At 33.8% G+C, this 24,814-nt stretch overlaps 5 protein-coding genes across 6 annotated transcripts; 2 read left to right on the plus strand and 3 right to left on the minus strand.

Moving 5' to 3' along the window:
• The first annotated feature begins 327 nt into the window (after positions 1–327).
• On the plus strand, positions 328–3,313 carry LOC17877603 (serine carboxypeptidase-like 20). The gene is made up of 13 exons (XM_006283554.2): positions 328–797; positions 921–1,146; positions 1,238–1,360; positions 1,451–1,553; positions 1,640–1,677; positions 1,769–1,870; positions 1,962–2,042; positions 2,123–2,359; positions 2,452–2,517; positions 2,593–2,714; positions 2,805–2,918; positions 2,993–3,038; positions 3,128–3,313. The coding sequence occupies exons 1-13, from the start codon at positions 664–666 to the stop codon at positions 3,209–3,211; spliced, it is 1,476 nt and encodes a 491-aa protein (XP_006283616.1). The 5' UTR covers positions 328–663; the 3' UTR covers positions 3,212–3,313.
• Positions 3,314–3,398: 85 nt separating this feature from the next.
• LOC17879872 (gamma-interferon-inducible lysosomal thiol reductase) lies at positions 3,399–4,812 on the minus strand. Its single transcript, XM_023779059.1, has 5 exons — positions 4,508–4,812; positions 4,341–4,406; positions 4,131–4,253; positions 3,959–4,051; positions 3,399–3,872 (listed from the first exon to the last, which is right to left on the minus strand). Exons 1-5 carry the CDS (start codon positions 4,775–4,777, stop codon positions 3,729–3,731), a joined length of 696 nt encoding a protein of 231 aa, XP_023634827.1. The 5' UTR covers positions 4,778–4,812; the 3' UTR covers positions 3,399–3,728.
• Positions 4,813–10,283: 5,471 nt separating this feature from the next.
• On the minus strand, positions 10,284–11,476 carry LOC17878495 (gamma-interferon-inducible lysosomal thiol reductase). Its single transcript, XM_006286009.2, has 5 exons — positions 11,167–11,476; positions 10,997–11,062; positions 10,786–10,908; positions 10,605–10,697; positions 10,284–10,500 (listed from the first exon to the last, which is right to left on the minus strand). The coding sequence occupies exons 1-5, from the start codon at positions 11,431–11,433 to the stop codon at positions 10,360–10,362; spliced, it is 690 nt and encodes a 229-aa protein (XP_006286071.1). The 5' UTR covers positions 11,434–11,476; the 3' UTR covers positions 10,284–10,359.
• Positions 11,477–12,833: 1,357 nt separating this feature from the next.
• LOC17880493 (lamin-like protein) lies at positions 12,834–13,549 on the plus strand. 2 transcript variants are annotated; one of them, XM_006284627.2, is made up of 2 exons: positions 12,834–13,052; positions 13,175–13,522. In XM_006284627.2, the coding sequence occupies exons 1-2, from the start codon at positions 12,845–12,847 to the stop codon at positions 13,420–13,422; spliced, it is 456 nt and encodes a 151-aa protein (XP_006284689.1). In that variant the 5' UTR covers positions 12,834–12,844; the 3' UTR covers positions 13,423–13,522. The 2 variants fall into 2 exon arrangements, with proteins under 2 accessions (XP_006284689.1, XP_023634787.1); XM_023779019.1 differs by having other exon boundaries at positions 13,012–13,070; positions 13,173–13,549.
• Positions 13,550–14,450: 901 nt separating this feature from the next.
• Positions 14,451–15,644, minus strand: LOC17878347 (gamma-interferon-inducible-lysosomal thiol reductase). The gene is made up of 5 exons (XM_006282720.2): positions 15,347–15,644; positions 15,187–15,252; positions 14,959–15,090; positions 14,771–14,863; positions 14,451–14,678 (listed from the first exon to the last, which is right to left on the minus strand). The coding sequence occupies exons 1-5, from the start codon at positions 15,605–15,607 to the stop codon at positions 14,523–14,525; spliced, it is 708 nt and encodes a 235-aa protein (XP_006282782.1). The 5' UTR covers positions 15,608–15,644; the 3' UTR covers positions 14,451–14,522.
• Positions 15,645–24,814: the final 9,170 nt, after the last annotated feature.

The raw sequence follows: 24,814 nt of genomic DNA on the forward strand, positions 1-24,814 counted from the left end.
ATTTTTATCTAATCAGAAAATGAGCTTCCTTCTTCGTTCTATCTCTTTCCTTTTCCTCCTTAATTAGTAATAAGCTAACTTTGTAATCATCAACACAAAAAGAAACTCAATTATTTTGTTTGGAATCTTTTTCAAACAAAACTCCTTAAGACACCTACCACGTGTCACTCATCCGTAAGCCAGTCGTCACCTTTTAAGTAACCGCCAGTTTACTTTAACAACCGGTCCCAAGTCAACTCGCGCCACTCATATCATTCTTTGCTTATGCAAAAACTCATATATGAATCACAGACGCAACAACCTAACCTAAGCTTTAACCTCTTATCTCTCTCTCTTTGTATTTGTTTTTATAGAAATGCTCAATATCGTGCCTTTTAAGGCAACTGTTGCTTTATCAGAATCATCACATCTCTTAGCTCAATAAAGATCTCTATTACACAACACTACACCAATCCTATGTTTCCTTATTTGTTCTTCTTTTTGTCCTTTTCTTTTACCAGAATTTCTTCCTTGATTCATGCTAAATCATTTTCCCAACATTCATTTCTTTGTTCTTATATGGAACAAGACAGCTAACAAAAGATATTATTAGTTCTATATAAACTTATACATACATAGAGATATCGAATTGTTTGTGTTCTTCATTCATTGGATATCAAGAAAATGGTTTGGTTTGTGAAGTTTCTTGTCTTTATTACATTACTTGTCTCTTCAACAATTGAATCAGCTCCTGAGTCTGCTCTTATTACAAAACTCCCTGGCTTCGATGGTTCTTTCCCTTCAAAACACTACTCCGGGTATTAAAAACTCTCTGTTCTTGAATTTTTTCAAGATTCTTGTTTTTCAAGATTCTTGTTTTTCAAGATTCTTGTTTTTGTGTATATATGTATAATCATTTTTTTTTTTGGATTTATATAAAGGTATGTGACAATAGATGAGAAACATGGGAAGAATCTATGGTATTACTTTGTTGAATCAGAGAAGAATCCTTCGAAAGATCCGGTTGTGTTATGGCTCAATGGTGGTCCAGGTTGTTCAAGCATGGATGGATTTGTGTATGAACATGGTCCTTTTAACTTCGAACTACCGAAGAAAAAAAACACTAGTCTCCCTCTCGTGCATCTTAATCCTTATAGTTGGTCTAAGGTGATTTAATAAAAGTAACAAAAATAACAAATCTTGGTTTTGTACTTATTGTAATGTTTTGTTTTTGATGTATGATTGGTTTGCTGTTCAGGTATCTAACATCATATACCTTGATTCTCCTGTTGGTGTGGGGTTCTCTTACTCAAACAACGAATCAGATTATGAAACTGGTGACACGAAAACCGCGGTTGACTCTCACGCGTTCCTCCTCAAAGTGAGTATACATCTTTAAAAATGTTTTAGTATCTTTGTGTGTGTTTCAGAGTCACTAAATGCTTCTTTCTTTTGAATGTGTCTTCACCAGTGGTTTGAACTGTTTCCTGAGTTTCAATCTAATCCGTTTTACATCTCCGGGGAATCTTACGCCGGAGTCTATGTTCCTACTCTTGCTTCAGAAGTTGTCAAAGGTAAATATATCTTCTCCTTTCATAATCTATGATGAATCTTGACAAGTTTTTTTTATACATTTTTTTGGTTTGGGTTGATGTTGCAGGGAACAAAAATGGGGTAAAGCCAGCTCTTAACCTCAAGGTAACGAGATTAACGACTCTATATCTCAGTTTATTGAGTTCTTGTTTTGAATTCAGACAGTGATTTGATGATCTGCTCTGGTTTTGGACAGGGTTATTTGGTTGGAAATGGAGTTGCGGATGCAATATTTGATGGGAATGCTCTTGTCCCATTTGCACATGGGATGGGACTAATCTCTAATGAACTCTTTGAGGTTTGTTTTAGTCACTTAGTGGATATAAGCTTACTCTTCCACTTTCTTTCTTCCTATATATCTAACAACATATCCAAAACAAAAACCGCAGAGCGCGACAAAAGCTTGCAATGGAAGTTTCTATGAAATCAATGGACCTGAGTGCGAGGCAAAATTGATAAAAGTTAATGAGGTATGTACAATACCAGATAATGTTTTGTAAGATGTTGTAATTTGATGGTTTCTTTAAAAATCTTGTTTTTATATGTCTAGGACGTTGACCAGTTAAACATATACAACATTCTTGAGCCTTGTTACCATGGAACATCGCTATCCGCTTTCGACATTAGATCGCTTCCTTCAAGTCTACTTCAGCTAGGCAAAACCGAAAAACGGTTAGCTATAAGAAAAAGAATGTTCGGTCGAGCGTGGCCAATTCGTGCACCTGTTCGTCCAGGCATTGTCCCTAGCTGGTCTCAACTTCTTGCGAACCTTCGTGTTCCTTGCATTGTAAGTAAACTGTAAGCATGTACCTCTCTGTTTCACTACTTGACTTGAGAGTTGAGATTATAAGCTGAAAGAAACAAAACGTTTATGTGCAGGATGATAGAGTTGCAACAGCTTGGTTGAACGATCCAGCGATTAGGAAAGCTATTCATGCTAAAGAGGTCTTAAACTCTGTTTGATTACTATTACTAAATATAATGAGACCAAATGATTGATGTGTTGAGAACATTTTACAGGAGAGCGAGATCGGAAAATGGGAACTCTGCACTGATAAACTCGCATTTTCACATGATGCAGGAAGCATGATCCCATTCCATAGAAACCTCACTTTAAGTGGATATAGAGCTCTTATTTACAGGTACTTAAACAAAAACATATAAAATGAATCTGAAGCCATAAGTTTAAGCCTTTAGTTTAGAGACTGATGAAATAAGTTTATTTTTCGAAGCGGGGATCACGATATGTGTGTTCCATTTACTGGCTCTCAAGCTTGGACAGAATCTCTTGGGTACAAGGTGACTGATGAATGGAGACCATGGATGTCAAACGACCAAGTCGCGGGGTAATCGTTCTTCGCCTAGTCGAAAACATTATCGTAATGTTTCTTTACAATAATGTATTCATATTCTTTTGCAGGTTTACTCAAGGATATGCAAACAATCTCACATTTTTAACCATCAAGGCAAGCATTGAATTCTCAACTCTAAATATGCATCTCATTTGCAAAACTGTTTGGTATACTCTTAATTCCTATCCTTATGGTGATTGCAGGGCGCAGGACATACCGTTCCAGAGTACAAACCGCGCGAGGCTTTAAACTTCTACAGCCGGTTTCTCGCAGGAAGCAAGATTTAATTAAGAGATCTGTGTTTATGAGTTTCATGTTGTGTTGTATTTAAAAGTGATCATATTGTATCTTCACTGATTTGAATAAAAACAGATATGTTCTTAAGCTCATTATTTATAAATAAACTTCATGTATAGTTTACTTACTAGCTTGAGCCAGGATTTAATAACTTCATTAATTTGCAAGTGTTCAATCTTATCAAAAATGAATCTGTTGTATTATCAAGATTGTTTCCATGTCTTAAAAAGCTGCTCTTCAGTGGCAGGAATAAAGACAAGTAGACAACTCATATAAAAAGACAGTTTAACAATTTCTTCATCATAATGCATTTGTGGTCCATTGCCACTAAAACCACTAAAACTGGTTTGATTCTTCATTCTAGACATTCCAATGGGAAAAAATTTGTCAGTCTTAGATCTTTATATAGTTCAATTCAATGGGAATAACATAAGGCAACGCGTAAACATAACAGCTTAGGAAAAGATATTTCTTAAGTTATTCCACTAACATAAGCTTAAATCCACCTTAGTTTAGTATTGCTTCATTGGCATAGGAGAATTGAAGCTTTGGCACTTTCATCTTAGAAAAGGCAGAGGAACTACAGAGTTTTGGTAGAGCAGTCTTCCCCTTGTAAGCTTTACAGACTAAGTCCACAAAATCAACAATACTCTGCCCAAAAACACAATCACTAAGTCTTCATCTTTTCAACAAATACACTAATCAGCCAAAGTTGTAAAGATGTTATGTATGTATACCTCGTAGAGTGGTTCGCCGTTGAGTGTCATCCATGGTACGTATTTATGCTCTGGTTTCAAACGCATGGTTTGGTTTGCATACCCAAGTATCAACTTTGCATATAGACCAACCAAATCAAAAATTAGAAATCATAGAGTAAAATGTATATATTATGATGTCTACATGACTTACCTCTTTAGAGAGATCACCATTGTAACAATCATTGATGGCTTTTTCACCTCCATACTTCTTAACACATGATTCCCAAGCATTTGTGTTAGTTTCAACGCATAGTATGAACCTATAATGCAATCTCTGAGTTTCCAAAACCAATCACATTAATATTTCATATTGATCATTTTTGTCATCAAAATAGACTAATCATTTTAATTAGTTAAATACCTGATTAGGCCAAGTTCTAATGGCACAAGCTTCAAGGGCGTTTAGTTTACATTCTTCTTCACCATGCTTTATAAATTATACCAAACATAAGCATTTTACAATATGATTAAGAGATAATTATATAAATAAGACTAATCAAGAAGTCAAGAGAAATTGACTAGTGGAACCTGACAAGTAACGGTAAGATCGTCCGAGACATGGGCGTTACCAAATGGAACAAGCTTGAGGTCGGTGATTGTGTGGAGATCAGTACTAAAGACTTTGCCTAAATAATGGACAATGAAGTTCTGACAAGAAGGACAAAGTGATTCGTAGTAAAGATTGAGCTTAACTTTGTCGGATTCTCCAGCCACGAGTTTGTCCGAGAATGTGAACAAGATGAGACAAGCAAAGAACACAAGCTTGGTTGAAGAAGAAGAAGAAGAAGAACAAGCCATTGTTCTGGTCCTTCTGGATGAGAGTTTGAGTTGAGTGCTCATGACTATTGTGTTGTGTGTGTCAGTGTATGTATTTATTTATAGATAAGATATTTTTGACTTTTGTGTCCCTACTCTCTAGTAACCACTAAATCAGTCTAGCAGTGGGGATCCAAGTCTAACATTTACAGTGGTAATATATTTATTATCGAATCAAAACTATTTACTTTATATTTTATACATACTATGTAGATAATCAAATTTCGCTCAAAAATGGTTAAAAAGAGTGGTAAAATATTTTAAAAGGATTTTTCATAAATAAGTAAATAGGTCTAGAGGTGGGAGTTCGGGTACACATTCGTGTTCGGATCGGATTTTCTTGTTTGGGATGTAAAGAAATAGGATACGTGCAAGTATATTTAGATTTTGGATGGGATTCGGGTAAACACTCATCGAATTTGGGTGTTTTCAAATTTTAAAAACCTTGGAAAAACAATTAATGATTAATAAGTTTCTAAATTACTAAAATTTATAAAAGATTAACATTTACATAATTTATTTTAAAACTTTTGGGCCGGCACTTCCCTCATAATGACAAAATTTATATTTTTTTTTCTTTGAGAGAATACATCTTTAGGAATAATAAAAATATAGTAAAAAAAATATTAGAGAAAATTGAAAATATAGGATTAATATCAAGTTTTTTTACGTTTTTGATTTGTTTTTTTTAAAATAATTATACATGAATAGGTACATTATATTATCATAGATTATGTATTCTAACATTTTTAGAACATGAGTAAACGTTAGAATATGTATTCTATTTTTCGTAGAATAAAGAGGAAAGTATAGAATATGTATTCTAAAATTTAGTAGAAATTATAATTCTAAATCATGTAGAACAAAAGTGTTTTTTTTTATATTTTGTATAACATGAAGACTGTGTAGAATACATAATCTAATTTTTATAGATTTCTAGATAAGGGCCCACGTAAAAACGCGGGTTAAAATTTATGTTTTCACGTATGAACTAAAATATTGCATGTGTTAAAATTTGGAAAATTATAGCATTAACAAAACAAATTAATCAATATTAATTGGATATATATTTTCTAATATAGATTAGGTCCCGCCTAGGGTTATTTATTTTCAAAATAAAACTAAAATTAAAATTTTATTATAAGAATGTTATATCCAAAGTATTCAAAAAAAATACACATAATTTTTGAAAAATTCCCTAAGATAGCATGATTTAATTTTTTCTTCCAAAAATACCACTATTTGTTTTTCCCTCAAAAATACCACAAAAGTTTTATTTTTCCAAAAATACCATAAACATAAAAATTTGAATTTTGAAGATGTAGATTTTTTTTTATGTTTGGGTTGACTATTTACATTTAGGGTATAGTTTTTAGGGGTAGGGTTTAGTGTTTAGGATTTACAAATTAGTTTTGAATACTAAAAGTTTAAGTTTTAGTTTTGTGGTATTTTTGGAAAAAATTGTATTTTAGTGGTAGTTTTGGAAAATAAACTTCATAATGGTATTTTTGGAAAAAAATACCCATTTTAGTGGTATTTAAGAGAATTCCCCATAATTGTTTAAGTTGGTAAATGTTTTTTTTGTTGAACAAAATTATTTATGTATCATACATATTTAAAATTTTTTATTAAATATTCAGGATAAAAATCTAGTAATGTTAAATTATCGATCACCAAAAAATTGTGGGCTATTCACCATTTTTCATAATATTACTATTACCAAATTTATCAAAAAAATTAATTTAGATATTATACCTTAAACATGATTATACCATTATCCTAAAAAAATATTATTTCCTAACTTCCAGTTTAAAAAAAAAACTATTCCGGCATATTTTTTTTACTTTGCAATTTATTGTATTTCTTAACATTAATTAATTATTACAAAATTTGATGGTAAATTTTGTACAAATTAACATAAATCCAAAACAAAATGAGTTATAATGTCGCTGAGATAAGCATTCAAAATTTTTATTGAAATATGAAAGTATACAAAATTACATATTTGAAAAAAAAAATATTTTAGAAATCATTATACTAAGAATTATATTGATTTTTAATCCTTATTTTAAGTTAATAATGTCTCTTTTTAGTTCCCTTTAATTCACATCTCTTGTTTTAGCCAATGAGATTGCATTATTATATATTACATTTAAATATAAATTAGTAAAAACATTTGATAAACACATTTATTTTGTTAAACCCATAAACTCGTTTAACTGTACCATCTAAATTTTAATTCTCTTTTATAAATTAAAACAGATAAATAACCTTGTATAAATTGTGTAATCTAAACTCTACTCCTTATTTATAAACCTAAATCGACATAAATCCTTTTTTAATTGTAAAATCTAAACTATAATCCTCTTTTATAAATCACGACAACCATAAAACATATTTAGTTGTAAAAACTAAACATTAATCCTTCTTTAAAAACTAAAACCGACATATAATCTCGTTTCATTGTAAATATTAAAGCCTAATTTCTTTGATAAATCCAAATCGACATAACTAAAAATTATGTTAATAATTTAATTATAAGTAAAAAAATCCTGAATATTTTAGTTTTCTATTTTATCTAATTTTTTACATAATTAAATGTGTCACTGTAACGCATGTGTTCTGGAAAATAATAGGAGACTAGATTGTGTATAAGAATTAGGGTGGAGTCGGTTTATTTCCGGTGGATTTCCTAAACTGGTCGATTTGTCAATTGAATCAAAGGAGGTTTAATTAATGTCGGTTTAGGTAAATCATGGTTTAATCAGATTAAACCAAAAACCCTAACTTTTATAAGAACGCTTCTTCTCTCTTTTGTTTTGTCGCTGTTGTTTCTGAGAGTTGAGTTGAGAAAAGGAGAAGGAGAAGTTCACTTGTGAGAAGGAGAGTGTTAGCTTTGCTTTGGTGTTTAAAGCAAGAGAAGCAGATTCGTCACGTCCTGGTAGAATAGAGTTACGACGTATCAAATCTTATCGAAAGTTTGGTGAGACGCGTTTTCTCTGTTGCGAACTGGAAACAGCGGAGTTTGTAAGTGCGATCGTGGTTTCATCGCTTCTCTGATCGGCACCAAATTTTGTGGGCAGCTTTGTGACGTCTGGATCTTGCTTTTCACCGTAGGGATTAAGAAGTTAACGGGCGTTGTTTGGCTGTTGCAGTCGCGAGGAGAGTCTTTCCTGGTTGTTTTTGTTATTCAAATCACCTTGTTAAGGTGAGTGCGTGACCATGAACTTATCTAAGCGATTTGGGATTGAGTGACTTGATTGTGATGATTTGTAGGTGAATTGGAAGTGTTATTGGATGTTTAGCTTGCTGAATGGTTTGTTTATGTTATATATGTGGGTGTTATCTCATAGCTTGTGTGTATAGCTCGTAGATGGGAGGATCGCTCTCACTGAGTATTTGTGATAATACTCACGCATCTCATTGTGTTTGTGGTGCAGGTAGAGTGTGATCCGTGGAATAATGGCTAGGAGAGGAGGATGATCTAGGGCCTCGGTTGTTATGTTTATGAATATGTTAATTGTTGTTGGAACCTGGTTTAGAGGCATGCTAGGTTGCTGGTGTAAATTGTGGTTATTGAATGATTGATTAATTAATATTATGATTAATTGATGTTGGTTTAATATGTTTCCGCTGTGCATGATGATTTATTGTTGGGTTAATTAGTAGGTATGAGACTATTAATTAATGAATTAAAAAAAAAAACGGGTCGGGTCTTTTCAGTCACATTACGGCATCTAATGTTTTACTTGACATATATCACAATCATGTGAGTTAGTAACTTTGAAAACCATGTTTTACATAATAAGAATTTTTGAATTAACATAAGAAAATCCATTATAATTAGCTGTACATTTATATGTATTACTTATGTAGATATTTTTTATGATAGGTTTATAATATATTTTAAATTTACACATATTGATATCTTATCGATACAATTTACCCATGTCACATTAATAACAAACTTATTTAGATTAACATATTAAATAAAAATATTTAAGTATTTAGATTAAAAATATTTACATAATATTTCCTATAATGCAAATATTTTTAAGGTTAACTTATAGTTGACTAACTTATTGTATTTTTTCGTTATTTGTTATTTTTTTTATTTCTTAGACCTAATTTTATAATTTTAGATAATAATATTATTTATAATTACTATCCTTTTTGGTTTAGGATTACTACTAAGTAACTGTTAAATTTCTGAATTTTTATTTTCTTCTTTCTATTATTTTTTTTTTAAAACTAATTTATATAATTTCTTACCACTAATTATCTGACATGTGTCAACATTTTATCAATTCAATTAATACGAGTCACGATCTTATTAATGACTAACTTTGAAAACCCAACTTCATATAATAAGATGTAGAATGTATAAAATACACATTCTAATTAGAGAAAATGTATTATATACATTATAGATCAAATTTTATTCATCCAAAACAACAATGAAATAAAATAATTTGTCATTATAAGTATCATCATGTATTCTTCATCATTTTTCTATGCATTTTAGTAGATTTTATTTGAAATTTTTGTTTAAATCTAATGTAAAGGTAATTTAAGAATAATTGATATTAATCATAGAATGCAGATATGGATAAATATTGAAATATTTAATATTTATCTTTTATTTTCAATTTACCCATTAGAAGTAGGTATTTATTCTATTAGTTAGATGTACCAAAAAAAAAAAAAAAAAAAAAAAAAAAAAACAGGAGGTTAGACTAAAATTAAAACATTACAACAAAGAGTCAAGTCCATGCTTAGTGGAGTCACACTGAACATTTTACAATCACTGACTCACAATAAGCTTATTTGGTTATGTAAAACAATTGTATCCATTTTTTTTTTTTTTGTACCTACTACTACTACTACTAATCACTACAAGTTAACTCAACATGCTAACGTATGTTGTCATTCGAAAAAGACTCGCCAAAGAGTACATAATAGCTCACATCTCAATATTTTACCTGATGTTTCATGTTTTGTGTTGTATTGAAAAAACTATCTTAATGAATCTTGATTGGTTATAGTAAGAAACATGTTTGTGAATGATTTGATTCTTCATTCTTCATTCTTCATCAATAAGGTCATGTAGTCTTCTTCTAATTGAATTTTCAACACACTCTGACTGAGATTTTGGTAATTATGTCGCGATCGAGCTTAATTTGATATCAACATTTGCATCTACGATGTAATTAAACTTGTTGTTGCATCACCATCAAGTTTTCTAATTCTTTGCTTGATTCCATTATAAAAAGAGACAAATGATATAACTTCACTTACTAATTAAGGGTACCTTGAATTAATAAGTTTAATGGCATCTCTTGGTAAGATATTCAAAAATTGGATTTATTTGTTTTCCTCTAAATTTTTTATGAAGCTGTCCTCCAACTAATAACTTGTAGAAATGGTCCTAATATAGATTAATTTTGGCTTTTTTCATTAAAAAAAGGAAACTAAATAAATCAGAAGATGCATGACCAATAAAAAAAGTCTTTTATTTATCATTCCACTTATAGCATAAAGCTACTGATCCATCTTAGCAACACTTAGTAATTTTTAGCTTCATCGACATAGGAGACTTGAAGCTTCGACACTTTCCTCTTAGACAAGGTAGATGAATTACATATTTTTGGGATAGCTTTTCCTTTGTATACTTTGCAAATTTGCTCGACCAAATTATCGTAATTCTGCATAACCCCAATAACACAAACAAATAACATTTTAAATCGGTTAAAAATGTTAAGAAAATATTGAAATAAAGAGTTACTAAAGAAGTTAAAGTTCTATATACGTCATAGAGTGGTTTGCCATTGAGTGTAACCCATGGTACGTATTCATGTTTTGGCTTCAAACTCATGGTTTGTTTTGCATACTCAAGTATGAGCTACAATTACAACAAAAAACAAGTATGAGTTATATCAAAATATATATATGTGTAAATTTTTGTATATATGATTATACAATAAACCTACCTTTTTAGAGAGATCACCATTGTAACAATCTTTGATGGCTTTCTCATATCTAGATCTTTTAACACATGTTTCCCACTTATTTGTATCCTTTTCAACGCATTGTATGAACTTGTAGTGCAGTTTCTACAATTTTGGAAATTAAAATTATAACACACACACATATATATATATATATATATACATAAAAAATAGTAATTAAATAAGTATATACCGGGTTAGGCCAAGTTCTTATAGCACAAGCTTCAAGAGCGTTTAGTTTGCATTCCTCTTCACCATGCTACACAAAAGAAATAAAAACAAGATTCCCAAGTTTAAGTAAAAACATTATACAAGTGATCTAATCATATATAAATAGGAAAAGATTAGTGAAAAATTATGAACCTGGCAAGTTATAGTCAGATTTGTGGAGACATGAGCGTTACCAAATGGAAAAAGCTTGAGATCGGTGATAGTGTAGAGATCGGTGTCAAAGATTTTACCAAGATCATTAACGATGAAGTTTTGACAATAGGGACAAAGTGATTCGTAGTAAAGATTAAGCTTCACTTTGTCATCAGATTCTTCAGCCGCGACGAGGTTGTTTGAGAATGTGAACATGAAGAGACAAGCTAAGAACAGAACAAACTTGGTTGAAGAAGAAGAAACCATTTCTTAAGACTTGGTTAAAAGTATTGTTATTGAAGAGTTTGAGTTTAGTGCTTAATGACTCTTGTGTTAAGATATATAGATATATTTTTTTACCTTTTTACCGTCTAGTAATATTATTTTTTAACTTGAGATCTCTTTTTTTGACCTTTGTATCCATGGTAACTTTGGTACCAATCTACTCATTTCCAGAGTGAGTTAGTAGTGTATAATAGACTAATTAATTAGTGTATAACATATTATATATTGAATATATTAGTTTATAAGATTCTTTTAGTTTTAATTTTTTTTTTATCAACGTTTATAAAATGTTTACTAAATGTATAAAAATATAATCACACCAGCTGTACAAGTTTCCTACTTTTGACGACCTGTCTGAATAGGTCTTAGATGCGTCTGTCTAATTACTAATACTTTATATAGTTTTGGGAATCCCAATCATTTTAATGTCAGTAAGCTAAAGTAGATGTCTAGTTAGAAAAAGTTAGAACCAAATAGAGAGGTCTAGGTCTAGTTGTATACTACATTATTTATGGCCACTAAACTAAAGTACTTTGAATATTAACAACAACAAAGATATTAACACAATAGTACAACGTTCCAGTTAATAATATAATTAGAGAATCATTGATCAAATACATTAGAGAGCAAATTAGTCATCTTTCAACTATTTGGTACGGTTTCGGATATATCTATTAAATTCCAAGTATTTTAAATAGAGAAGCTCAAAATCCATTCGATTATTTCAGATATTTTTTCAGGTTTGATTTGGTTTATGTTATTTTTTGTTCGGTTTCGCTTATTCGATATAGTGATTTTTATTTTAAATCGATTAAAAATCTAACAAAACTTGATTAAAATTTTAAAATATGTCTAAAACTTCTAAATATTTTGGTTATTTCAAATATTAATTATTTTAGTCCAAAAAAATTTGATTTTTACGGATTTATAATTGAGATTTTGGTTACCGGATTATATCAAAATCTAAATATAATTAATATTTTTGATATATAACTATGCGTTGGTATCTATTTGATTCTCGGTCCGTATCGGTTGTGTTCTGGTTCTTTTGGTTTTCAAGTTTGATTTCTAATTAGTTATTACATTGGTATTGGTTCGGTTCAGTTCTTAATTATCGGTTTGGTTTTAGTTTGGTACTTTAGATTAGGTTGTTTTGTCTTGGAGGACAAGAGCTGCAAAATCATATTAGGTAATATTATTATTTTCTATTCAAATGCGTGTCGGTGAAATTTTGTTTTTATGGACTGTGATACACTAATATATTTTTTTAAATAATACTTTAAACTCAAGTTGCACTGTTTTTGCTGGCAATAATTTAGTGGACCTGTACTACATGTTATCTAGCACCACATTAATACTAATAGCACAAATCTAGGCAACTACGTCTAGTTGAATGAGAGAGAGAGAGAGTTTTGTTAGAGAGACAATGGCTAGATCAACGGTGGTCATTGCGGCGGCTGTACTAGCTTTTCTTGCGGTGGTTCCGGTACCGGAAGTGACGGCAAAGAAATACTTAGTCGGTGACAAAAACTTCTGGAACCCAAACATTAACTATGCCACATGGGTTCAAGGCAAACATTTCTACCTCGGAGACTGGCTTTGTACGTTCTCTCTTCTTTCTCAGATCTGTAATAGTTTCAAGATCTTGTAATAGTTTCAAGATCTGGTTAGAACATACGACAACTTATGTGTTTTTGTTATTATTGGTGTCTTTGTGTTTCAGATTTCGTGTTCTATAGAGATCAACACAACATTCTTGAAGTGAGCAAGAGTGACTATGATAGATGTATCTCAAACCATCCACTAAGAAACTATACACGTGGAGCTGGGAGAGACATTGTGCCTCTCAATGAGACCAGAGCTTATTATCTACTTGATGGAAGAGGTGGTTGCTTTCATGGCATGAAGCTAAGTGTTACTGTTGAAGGTCCTCCTCCTCCTTCTCCTCCTCCTCCTCCAGCATCAATGTAAAACTATACTATGTATTTGTCTCTAAGCCTTGTTTTTTGGATTACAAAACCTTGATTTGGTATTAAGACAACTTGTTGTAATGCTATGTTACGTTTCCCGATATGATAATTAAAATTTTATTATAATATTTTTAGTTCGCTTCATGAACCAACTACAAATGTTGTCGGTGGCTAATTTTAATTACTCAAAAAAAATGAACTTGGGAATGCTAACGAACTGGATAGAGAAGTAGACCAAGAGAGTGGTTAGTAAATGATCTTTTCGGTTTAACTTAATAAGATGCAATAGAATTAGTGGTTTTGGACTTTTGGTTAAACCGGGGTGTTCGGGTCAAGTTGTTCGGTTTAAAGAAAATTCGGGATTTTAAAAAAATTCAACCAAATACATATCTGAAATAAAATTTGGTTCCGGTCGGTTCTGATGGCGGTTTGTTCGGGTCGGTTATTGACTAAATTTTATGTTCCGAAATTGAATATATAGTTGTTGTAATGCTATGTTACGTTTTCCAATGTTGTAATACTATGTTACATTTACCAATATTATAACTAAAATTTTATTACAATACTTTAGTTCCCTTCATGAACCAACTACAAAGGTTGTCGGTGGCTGACTTAATTTCTCAGACCGGATCGAGAAGTAAACAAAGAGAGAGTGCTTACTTAGTAAATGATATTATCGGTCTAACCTAATAATCCAAAGACAAGTAATTATTACTAAGATGCAATAAAATTAGTCGTCAGCTCGTCATGGGCGTTCGGCTAAACCGGGTTGTTCAAGTCGGGTTGTTCGGTTTAAGAAAACTTCGGTTTTCTAAAAATTTAACCAAATAGACCCGTAATAAAATTTGGTTTGGGTCGGTTGGGATGTTGGTTTGTTCGGGTCGATTATTGACTAAAATTTTATGTTCCGATATTGAATAAATAGTTGTTGGTTCTGGTTTGATGACATCGATTTAGCATTCATATTAGTTAGATATGGTCTTAAAGTTAATATCAGGCTTTACTAATTCCGAAGGTTCATGAACATGTAAAAAAATTCTAGAAAATAGCTCTTTATTTAATTATTTTTTCCACTGACATAAAGCTTAGTAGCTTTGGTAATTAATTGATGATCATAGCATCATTGACATAAGAGAACTGAAGCTCCGACGTTGTCTTCACAGTCTCAGACAAAACACTACCGGAACTACATTCTTTTGGAAGTGGAGCTTTTCCTTTGTACAATTTGCAGACTTGAGCCACCCAATCATTTAGCTTCTAAATTCCCAAATAAGCAAATAATATTAACACATATATCACAAAAAGACAAGTTTTAAAAATTGGTTATAAAAAAGTGTATAAAGAGTAACCTCATAGAGTGGTTTGCCATTGAGAGTAACCCATGGTACGAATTCATGTTTTGGCTTCAAACTCATGGTTTGTTTTGCGTTCTCAAGTATGAGCTGTGGTTATAACAACAAACAAACAACAATAAGTTATATTATAAGGTTTGGTAATTATGTTTTTTTAAAAAATTATTAGAATTATTATTGCAAACCTTTTTAGATAAATCACTGTTGTAACAATCATTCATGACTTCTTTCTGATCATCTCCAAAGCCTTGAAAACAATTTTGTTCGTAGTTTTTCGTATCGTTTTCGATGCATCGTATGAACTTGTATTGCGATTTCTGCGATTTCGATCCGAAACCATCACGTTTTTTTCATAGAAAAACTAAAAATATGTTTGTATAAATTCACAAAAAAAAAAAAAAAAAAATGCATACCGGGTTAGTCAAAATCTTAATACCGCAAGCTTCAAATGCATTAAGTTTGCATTCCTCTTCACCATGCTTCACAAAAACAACAACAAGTTTAGAAACATATACGTACAAGTAGTGTTAAGTAGTGACACAACACAAGAAGGGTTTAGAGATTGAAATGAACCTGGCAAATGACGGTCTTATTATCGGAGATTTCGGCGTTACCAAATGGAACAAGCTTCACATCAGTGATCGTGAAGAGATCAGAGTCAAAGACTTTGACAAGTTCATCTACGATGAACATCTGACAACCGGGACAAAGTGATTCATAGTAAAGATTGAGCTGAACTTTGTCGGATTGTCCAGTGACAAGGTTGTCTGAGAATGAGAACAGAACAAAGCAAGCTAAGAAGACAAGCTTAGTTATAGAGGAAGGAGAAACCATTGTTGAAAATATTTGTAATGTACTAAAGAGTGAGTTAGTGAGTTGAGTGTTGTTTCATGACTACGGCTTTTATAGACAAAGATATTTATATTTTTTTTTTACCATTTAGGTGGTTTTTTACTTTGGTAATATTTTTTAATTTGTACGGTTGCGCATGCAAGTCTAAAAATTTTAAGGGTCATAATTTATTCATCATTTATTAAATCAAAATTGATATAATTTTGTAAAGGTTCAAAATCAGTAAAAACATAGAAGCAAGCTAAGAAGACAAAGCAAGCTAAAAAGACAAAATTGATAGATTAGTATTTTTGCAAGGTTTTTGTACCACTTTTAATGGCCTTCACATATATTGCAAAAACATTTTAATTTATTTATTATAAAAAATTATGTTGGAGGGAAACATTGAGCCGAGATTATTATGTTGATACAAAATCAACTTCTTTACCACTATACTACTTCAATATATTAGTATTATCATGTAAACATATCGCATATATATATATTTGAAAACGGTTAATATTGTTATGCAATATACATAATAGAAGCAATTAGCAATCAAATGTTGTTTTAAAAAAAAAATTAACATTTATACATGAGTTATATGACATGACGAATTTGAATTGATATTATTAAAATATCGTACTTCAAAACGGGTTAATACTTCATTATATTATTTTTAACAACACCAATATAAGATATATCGAATTAAACTGATTTAATTAAGTTTAATATTATGCAATCTTAATAATTTTAAAAATAATTCTAGCATAATAGAAAATTCTGAATTAAAAATAAATAAATAAAAATTTACTCTTCGGTGTACAGTGGATTAAAATCTAGTTATTGGTAATATTGTAGTTCGTAACTACGAGATAATGTTTGCTGATTTGTTTTACAAAATAGCATAAATTTTGCCTTAAGTGCGAAATATAGTGTCACTTAAAAAAAACCATGAAATTATGAAGAAAATTCTCACACCAATTTAATCCATTCGAAGGTATGTTGTATAAACAAAATCTTCTATACTCATTTTTTCGTTGGAAATTTGAGTAATTTTTTTTAACCATATCTCTAGTGAATTTATTCAATATACAACGAGACTCCCATCACATATTTTCTATTATATGTACACAACACATGGTTGATATCATAATAAAGAGTCGATTGCATTGGTTTAGTGGAGTCATAATGAACATTTAAACCGTTTAATCTAACACACACTTAACTCACATATATAAGCTTATTTGGTTACTTTTATTGCTTACTAATCTAGATCCGTCATTACAAGTTAACTCAAAATGCAAATGTAGTGACGACATTTCTAGAGTGACTACTCTAGCTAGTCACAATTGTGTTAGGTAAAGACAAAATTCTTCACCTAGTTTATAAAATATGGCAGTGAATCATAATTCTTATTCGACAAAATGGTATATATAGCATTGTAATAAAGTGATCTTGAGGATAGTTAGAAGCTAGTCGTGCTTCTATACCTAACTAGCTAAGTTAGCTAGATCTTGATGCATGCATATTTCACAAATTGCAAAATTATATTTACACTTTAATAGTTTATGGAAAACAATTAATGACAATATGCGCAAGTGGGTGTTTATTTTTTTCCTCTTTGTATAATATCACCAAAACTAAGATTGAATCAATTCAATTTCTCTTATAAATTATTAGTTTGCTTTGCTAATTTTAAGTTCATATACTAAATTTAGGTAGCAAACTAAATTCTCAAAATTGAGATCAATAAAAGACGAATGATCGATTAGTTCTCACAAGCATTTTCCAACGGTTGGATTTAGCCAACATACTAGAGAACATATTTGACTACTTATATTTTTAAAATAAATGAATTAAAAAGTTTGTCGATGGAGAAATTAGCTAGCCGTTGAAAAATATGTAAGCATTAAAAATATAGTTTTGTAAGTTTGTGTATCTCTCATTGTATTATGTCGAGAACTAAAACATGAGTGGTGTTGTATAAATCTCTGTCTTGTTTCGAATATGAAGGTCCTATTTGATCCAACACTCTAGTAATTAAGATAATTATAACTTGAGCTATGATGAAATATAATTAGCCAACTTGTGAAGATAAACATGATTGATATTAGCATAAAGATAATTACTATGGAAGAAGCAAATGTGGATGTAGTAACCATGAAGAAGTATGAAAAATATCAGAATAAGAGAATGACTTAATTACTCGAGTAGCTCATAAAAGTATATTAATGACTCAAATAGCAAATCCAAATCTATTAACTAGAATAACACATAAACGGATAAGAGTTACAAAAAAATACCATTCACACTTATTAAAAATCTGTGTTTATTATCTTTGTACCACTTTGCTTTTTTAAAAAGGAGAGTTATTCTAATAGCTTAATTAGGGGTGTCAAAATTGATAACCCACTCAACTCAACTCATTACCTAATGAGTTTAAAGTTAAATGAGTAATGAGTTGACTCAACTCATTTGTTTAAATGATTTGAGTCAACCCATAAACTCATTTAATCTCATGGGTTTAGTGGTTAAATGTGACTCAATAATGATAATAGTTAATTAATCAACTATTTTTATAAATAAATAATTATGATCATAATATATCATCATTATATATTTTCATACCATCATTATCAATCATCATACCATCATCACCATCATGTGTTTTTGGCGGGAAAATTGCAAATTTACGTTTTTGGCAGAAAAATTACGAATTTACGTTTTTGGCGGGAAAATTGTGAATTTACGTTTTTGGCGTGAAAATTACGGGTTTACGTTTTTGGCGGGAAAATTACGGGTTTACGTATTTGGCGGGAAAATTGTGAGTTTACGTTTTTGGCGGAAAAATTGCGAGTTTATGTTTTTGGATGGAAAATTACGGGTTTACATTTTTGACGGGAAAATTGCAAATTTACGTTTTTCGCGGGAAAGTTGTGAATTTACATTTTTGGCGGGAAAATTGTGAGTTTACGTTTTTAGCGGGAAAATTACGGGTTTAACATTTTTGGCGGGAAATTGGGAATTTACGGTTTTGGTGGGAAATTTTTGAATTTACGATTTTAGCTTGAAAGTTGAGAATTTACGTTTTTGGGGGGGGGGGGAATTGTGTTTTTATAATTTTTGCTAAGATTATAGGGTAAAAAAATTTCAACTCATTAGAGTTCATGGGTTGAGTTGAGTTGAGTCAACCCATGAACCTTGACCCATTTTGACACCCCTAAGCTTAATATACAGTAATATTTACAAAAAGTTACTAAAATGGTAGACTAAGGTTATACAATATATTAATTATTTATAGAAAATGTAATTGCATTGCTATATAAACAAATAAACCGTCTTATAATTTTCACAAAAAAAATAATTTATTGAAAAATACCACTATTTTCTATTAGTAAAAGTTTTTCTTTTTTTCTTTGTGTTAAAAATATTATAATTTCTTATGAGATTGTCTCATTTTGATAAAGTAAACTACACATTAAACTATATAGGCTGTCTTTTATTTTCTATTATTTTATAGGCATATTTTGTTATCAGGTTAAGCTTTTCTAAGAAACTATATGTTTATATAACTCATAACATTTTTTTTGGTGAACTGACGGGAGATAGTGCCCTCCCTATGTTTTATTAGAAAAATTAAAAGTTTAAACGTTTCGTGGCTGAGGTGGACCAACAATATCCTCATTTAAAATCGACGCCAAATGAGGCGGTACAAAATTCAAATAATAAAAACCTAAAGGCAAGGAAAACGCATAGTTAACTAACCCGTCAGCAAGACGGTTAGCTTCCCTATACACATGCGAGATACGGACTATCCAGTCCCTAGTAAAAAAGCCATGGCACAGACGTACCAGGAAAGACAGCGGATGAGTATCACAAATCCCTGTCGTAAGAAAACTCACAACCATCTCTGAATCCACTTCGAACTCCAACCGTGTTACCCGCTTCTCCCAAGCAAGATGAAGACCATAGAACACTCCCCACAATTCCGCTAAGGGAGCAGTGCACTGTCCAATATTGCAAGCAAATCCCCCAAGCCAATCGCCTTGATCGTTCCGTAACACACCACCCGCCATTGCAACACCCGGGTTCCCTTTTGATCCTCCATCTGTATTGAGTTTCATCCACCCATCTGCCGGGGTTACCCATTTGATCATTTCATCCACCCAACCCGGTTTCAAGCTTATAGTACTCCGGCTAGCCATGGTCACTTCCCTCGCTAGATCTTTAATAACTCGGATTCGGTCTCTACAAAGCTTTGTCCCACCGAACACGTTCTCGCACCGCCATTCCCACTCCCACCAACAAGCAATGGCAAAGACTGTTGCCCAAGGGATCCCAAAGACAAGAGTTTTAACTGCCAAATTTTCATACATCCATTCGAATAAAGACTGAGCAAAAAAGACCTGTCTTCCGCTCCTAGGAACCAGCCGAATCCATATTCCCGCCATGGCTGGACAATCCCGGAGAACATGAAGGATCGTTTCAACACCACCATGAAAAATAGAGCAAACCCTGGAGTCGCTAACATGTCTTCGAAGTCTCTCGCTGTTAGTCATAATAACCTTTCGAGAGACTAGCCATAAGAACACACGAACCCTCTCCGGCGCCTTAACTTGCCATATACGCTTGTAAAAACCCTCCATGTTAGGCTTAAACATGCGATTCCGAGTGATACAATAATACGCCGCCTTAACACTGAATTTCCCGTCTGTTGTACTTCCCCAAGAGATCCTGTCTTTAGCCCCAGTCACGCTATCCACCACAATCGACATCAACTCAAGTCTTAGGGTTTCCGAGACATATGGCTCAAAGCGATTAAAATCCCATCCGCTCCCAACAGTCCACATATCTCGGACAGTTAATTGGGCCAAAGTTTCCGGAAGATTTTGCAGGCCCAACTCTTGAAGAGAAGCCGAACCTAACCATCGATCTGTCCAAAAATTTATCATCCGACCATCACCAACAACCCAACGGTACTCTCCCAAAATAACATCTCTGATCCCGCAAACAACACCCCGCCATAACACAGACCAATTACTCTTCCCCCTCATCCAATTCGGATCGTGAATGCTTCCCACTGCATACTTCCCTCGCACCACACGGGCCCAAAGACTAAATTGATCATTCAGCACACGCCATCCGACCTTAGATATCAAGGCTATATTCATATCACCAGCTTTTCGCAACCCCAAACCTCCATCACTCTTGGGACGGCAAACACGATCCCAAGCAACTAAATACTGATTTCTCTTCTCCGTAGTACTGCCCCACAAAAAGTTTCGTGACACGCTATCAAGTTTTTGTATTATAGAAGCCGGTAACTTGATAGAGCTCATAGTATGAACCGGTATTGAAGCCAAAACAGACTTAGTTAAAGTAATATGGCCAGCCAAACTAAGCATCTTCCCTTTCCCACCTGCCAACCGAGCAGAAACCCTTTCCAAAACATCCCCAAAGGTGTCCTTGTTGATCCTCTTATGCAACACCGGCATCCCCAAATATTTGCCCAAGTCATGAGTGGCCTTGATACCACTCTCATCGCTAATCAGCTTAGCTAGATCTCTTGACACATTATTAGAGAAAAATATTTTAGATTTCTCTAAACTCACCTTTTGACCTGAAGCCACAAAACCTCTCCAAAACTCCCCGGATTACACGAATTTGAGAGACCGAGGCTTCAGCAAATAAGATTAAGTCATCGGCAAAAAAAATGTGAGAGAGCTTAGGTCCTCCCCTAGATAACGTGATTGGTTTCCAACGTTTTTCACCAACAGCTTTCTCAATAAGATGGCATAGGCGCTCCATACAAAGGACAAAGAGGTACGGGGATAACGAGTCTCCCTGCCGTAAGCCTCTCAAAGGCTTAAAGTGAATCCGTCCTTTCCCCGTTCCAAAGAACGCTCAGAGACGGTCCCGCAACACATTGCATAATGACCCTTACCCACAACTCTGATAAACCCGCATCATGTAACGTCTCCTCCAAGAAATCCCAGCGAATTCTATCGTAAGCTTTCTCTAAATCAAGTTTCAATAGCATCCAACCTTTCCTTCCTTTCTTTCTCCGCATAGAATGCACCGCTTCTTGGACTATAACAATGTTGTCGATACTCAAACGACCCGGTATGAAACTAGTTTGGGTGGGCCCAATCAACTTCATCATAACTGGCTTCAACCTCCCCACCATTGTCTTAGTAATGATCTTAAATAAAACATTACATAAGCTTATAGGTCGAAATTGGGTTATTCTTTCAGGAACAGCTACCTTGGGAATCAAGACAACAAGAGCATCGTTTGTCTCTGGTGGCAGCTCACCGGACTCAAAGAACGCCAAGGCAAAACGGACCACCGATTCCCCGACTACATCCCAACATTGTTGGTAAAACACCGGCTGAAAACCGTCTGGTCCCGGAGCTTTTAAAATACCCATACTCCACAATGCTTGTTCAATTTCTGAAGCAGAAAAAGGTTTATTAATATTAACTTGATCCGCTGTTGATATACGCTCAAAACCACCCGTTGGTAAGACCTCATTTGAAGTAGTCACATCCTCAAGAGAATAGAGCTTCTTAAAGTAATCAACCGCTAACTTCTCAAGCTCCTCTTGATTTGATAACCAAAGACCCTCATCATTCTTAAGCATTTAAATACGATTCCGCCGTCTTCTAATAACCGTTGAAGTGTGAAAAAACTTAGTATTTCTGTCACCATGAACCACCCACTTTTCCCTAGACTTCTGAAGCCATAACATCTCCTCTTGCTCTAACACAACATCAAGATGCTGAATCAACACTCTCTCTTGCTCCAAGAGAGCATCGGTTTGTTCCTGCTCAATGCATCGTTGAAGCTCAGAAATCTCACTTAAAAGCTCCTCTTTATGTTTGTGAATATTCCCAAACACTTCCCGGTTCCACTTTCTCAAAACTCTCTGCATGTGAAATAGAGCCTCTTGCGTACGCATATCACGATTCCAAGAAGGTAGGACTAAATCTTTAAAACCCGTATGTTGCAACCAGGCCGCTTCAAACCGAAATGGTCGCCGGCGTGCATCACCACCAACAAGCGGTGAGAGCTTAAGGTACAGGGGCGTATGATCAGACGACAAAAATGGGAGGTGTGTGACGGAGGCCTCCTGCCATTTAATCCGAGACTCGGCACAGCACAACACCCGGTCCAGTCTTTTAGCCACAAAGTTACGAGCTACCTTACCGCGTTTCCAAGTGAATTGATTTCCTTTAAAGCCCAAATCAATCAAGGACATTTCACTAATCCAATCTCCAAAAGATAAGGAGTCTTGGGATAAACCTCCACTCCCTCCTGTCCTCTCGTCAATCCGAACGATTGTATTGAAATCACCTCCAATAACAAGTGGTCCAGTGAGACCACCAATAACCGCACTTACCTGCGTCCACAAACCACTCCGTCGGCTAACCGATGGGGCAGCATACACAATAATTACGTTCAAAGACTCCTCACCTTGAGTTACCTTTGCACAAATATACTGGTCCGAGGAGGAGAGAATCTCCACAACACCCAAATCAGACCTCCACAATTACCATAGGCCACCGCTTTGCCCTACTGCATCCACACGAAAAGTATATAACTCATAACATTATGTATACATCGGTTTTCTAGTTTCTTAGGATTATTAAATTTATCTTTAACTTTTTTTTTTCTCTTTCAAACTTCAACAAAATTATCATCAAACAAAACATGGGCAAACTTGTTGTCATTTTAAATGATACTAGGGATGGACCCGCACATACGTGCGGGATTATTTTTGCAAAACTATGATTTTTCATATAGATACGATTTGGTAAAAGTTTGTTACATATGTTTATTTGAAATACTATACATAGGCATACAGTTGTAAAATATAGATATTCTTTACTTAATATAATTTTAAAATAATTTAAATGAAAATGTTAAATGATATTACGTGTTTATTTTTTAAACTAATCAAAACATTTTAACTGTTTGCTTAGAGATGTTAAATCGGATTTGGATTTGGCTTTAGTTTGAATTATTTTACGTATAGTTTGGAATGAGCAATCCGTCCCGTCCCTTTCTGTCTTGTCCCGACCCGTCCCTTCCTGTCTCATCTCAACCCGTCCCGTCCCGACCCGTCTCGTCCCGTCCCGTTCGGACCCGTCATGTCCGTATCGTCCTCTATCCTTGTGCATGGGCGAGTTTGTGTGCCCAAGGATGAGGAGTTGAGACGGGAGATCTTGAGTGAGGCTCATGCGAGTAGGTTCTCTATTCATCCAGGAGCGACCAAGATGTACCGAGATCTGAAGCGGTATTATCATTGGGTCGGGATGAAGAGAGATGTAGCTAAATGGGTCTCTGAGTGCGATGTATGTCAGCTAGTGAAGGCTGAGCATCAGGTGCCGAGCGGATTATTGCAGAGTCTCCCTATTCCAGAGTAGAAATGGGACATGATCACGATGGATTTCGTGGTGGGGTTGCCAGTGTCTCGGTTCAAGGATGCCATTTGGGTCATTGTGGACCGTTTGACTAAGTCTGCACATTTCTTGGCTATCAAGAAAACCGATGGAGCGGCAGTGCTAGCTAAGAAGTATGTGCAGGAGATTGTGAGACTTCATGGAGTACCGGCCAGTATTGTGTCAGACCGGGATTCGAAGTTCACTTCGGCGTTCTGGAAGGCTTTCCAGAAGGAGATGTGTACTAAGGTGCATTTGAGCACGGCTTACCACCCTCAGACAGACGGGCAGTCTGAGCGGACCATTCAGACACTCGAGGATCTGTTGAGGATGTGTGTGTTGGACTGGGGTGGTCAGTGGGCTGATCACCAGGCGAGTATTAGAATGGCTCCTTATGAGGCGTTGTATGGGAGGCCATGTCGGACACCTCTATGCTGGACTCAAGTGGGGGAGAGGAGCAATTATGGTGCGGATTTTGTTCAGGAGACTTCAGAGAAGATTCGGGTTCTGAAGCTGAACATGAGAGAGGCGCATGATCGGCAGAAGTGTTATGCTGATAAGAGGCGTAAAGAGTTGGAGTTTGAGGTTGGAGATATGGTGTATCTCAAGATGGCGATGTTGCGTGGTCCTAACAGGTCCCTTACCGAGACTAAGCTGAGTCCGAGGTTTATGGGTCCTTTCAGGATTATGGAGCGGGTCGGACCGGTGGCTTATCGGTTGGAGTTACCTGAGGTAATGCATGCATTTCATAAGGTATTCCACG

The sequence above is a fragment of the Capsella rubella genome, unplaced genomic scaffold (genome assembly GCF_000375325.1).
Source record: "Capsella rubella cultivar Monte Gargano unplaced genomic scaffold, Caprub1_0 scaffold_7, whole genome shotgun sequence".
Classification (NCBI taxonomy): Eukaryota; Viridiplantae; Streptophyta; class Magnoliopsida; order Brassicales; family Brassicaceae; genus Capsella; species Capsella rubella.

What these genes read in the sequence shown, in the direction of transcription:
- LOC17877603 (XM_006283554.2), top strand. Translation starts at nt 664, where the DNA reads ATGGTTTGGTTTGTGAAGTTTCTTGTCTTTATTACATTACTTGTCTCT. An exon ending in CTCACGCGTTCCTCCTCAAA is followed by an intron (nt 1,361 to 1,450) that starts GTGAGTATACAT and finishes TGTCTTCACCAG; the next exon opens with TGGTTTGAACTGTTTCCTGA. An exon ending in TCACATTTTTAACCATCAAG is followed by an intron (nt 3,039 to 3,127) that starts GCAAGCATTGAA and finishes TGGTGATTGCAG; the next exon opens with GGCGCAGGACATACCGTTCC.
- LOC17879872 (XM_023779059.1), bottom strand. Translation starts at nt 4,777, where the DNA reads ATGGCTTGTTCTTCTTCTTCTTCTTCTTCAACCAAGCTTGTGTTCTTT. An exon ending in ATGGTGATCTCTCTAAAGAG is followed by an intron (nt 4,052 to 4,130) that starts GTAAGTCATGTA and finishes CTATATGCAAAG; the next exon opens with TTGATACTTGGGTATGCAAA. An exon ending in ACGGCGAACCACTCTACGAG is followed by an intron (nt 3,873 to 3,958) that starts GTATACATACAT and finishes GTTTTTGGGCAG; the next exon opens with AGTATTGTTGATTTTGTGGA.
- LOC17878495 (XM_006286009.2), bottom strand. Translation starts at nt 11,433, where the DNA reads ATGGTTTCTTCTTCTTCAACCAAGTTTGTTCTGTTCTTAGCTTGTCTC. An exon ending in ATCTGACTATAACTTGCCAG is followed by an intron (nt 11,063 to 11,166) that starts GTTCATAATTTT and finishes TCTTTTGTGTAG; the next exon opens with CATGGTGAAGAGGAATGCAA. An exon ending in ATGGTGATCTCTCTAAAAAG is followed by an intron (nt 10,698 to 10,785) that starts GTAGGTTTATTG and finishes TTGTAATTGTAG; the next exon opens with CTCATACTTGAGTATGCAAA.
- LOC17880493 (XM_006284627.2), top strand. Translation starts at nt 12,845, where the DNA reads ATGAGAGAGAGAGAGAGTTTTGTTAGAGAGACAATGGCTAGATCAACG. An exon ending in CTACCTCGGAGACTGGCTTT is followed by an intron (nt 13,053 to 13,174) that starts GTACGTTCTCTC and finishes TTTGTGTTTCAG; the next exon opens with ATTTCGTGTTCTATAGAGAT.
- LOC17878347 (XM_006282720.2), bottom strand. Translation starts at nt 15,607, where the DNA reads ATGGTTTCTCCTTCCTCTATAACTAAGCTTGTCTTCTTAGCTTGCTTT. An exon ending in TTAAGATTTTGACTAACCCG is followed by an intron (nt 15,091 to 15,186) that starts GTATGCATTTTT and finishes TCGAAATCGCAG; the next exon opens with AAATCGCAATACAAGTTCAT. An exon ending in ACAGTGATTTATCTAAAAAG is followed by an intron (nt 14,864 to 14,958) that starts GTTTGCAATAAT and finishes TTATAACCACAG; the next exon opens with CTCATACTTGAGAACGCAAA.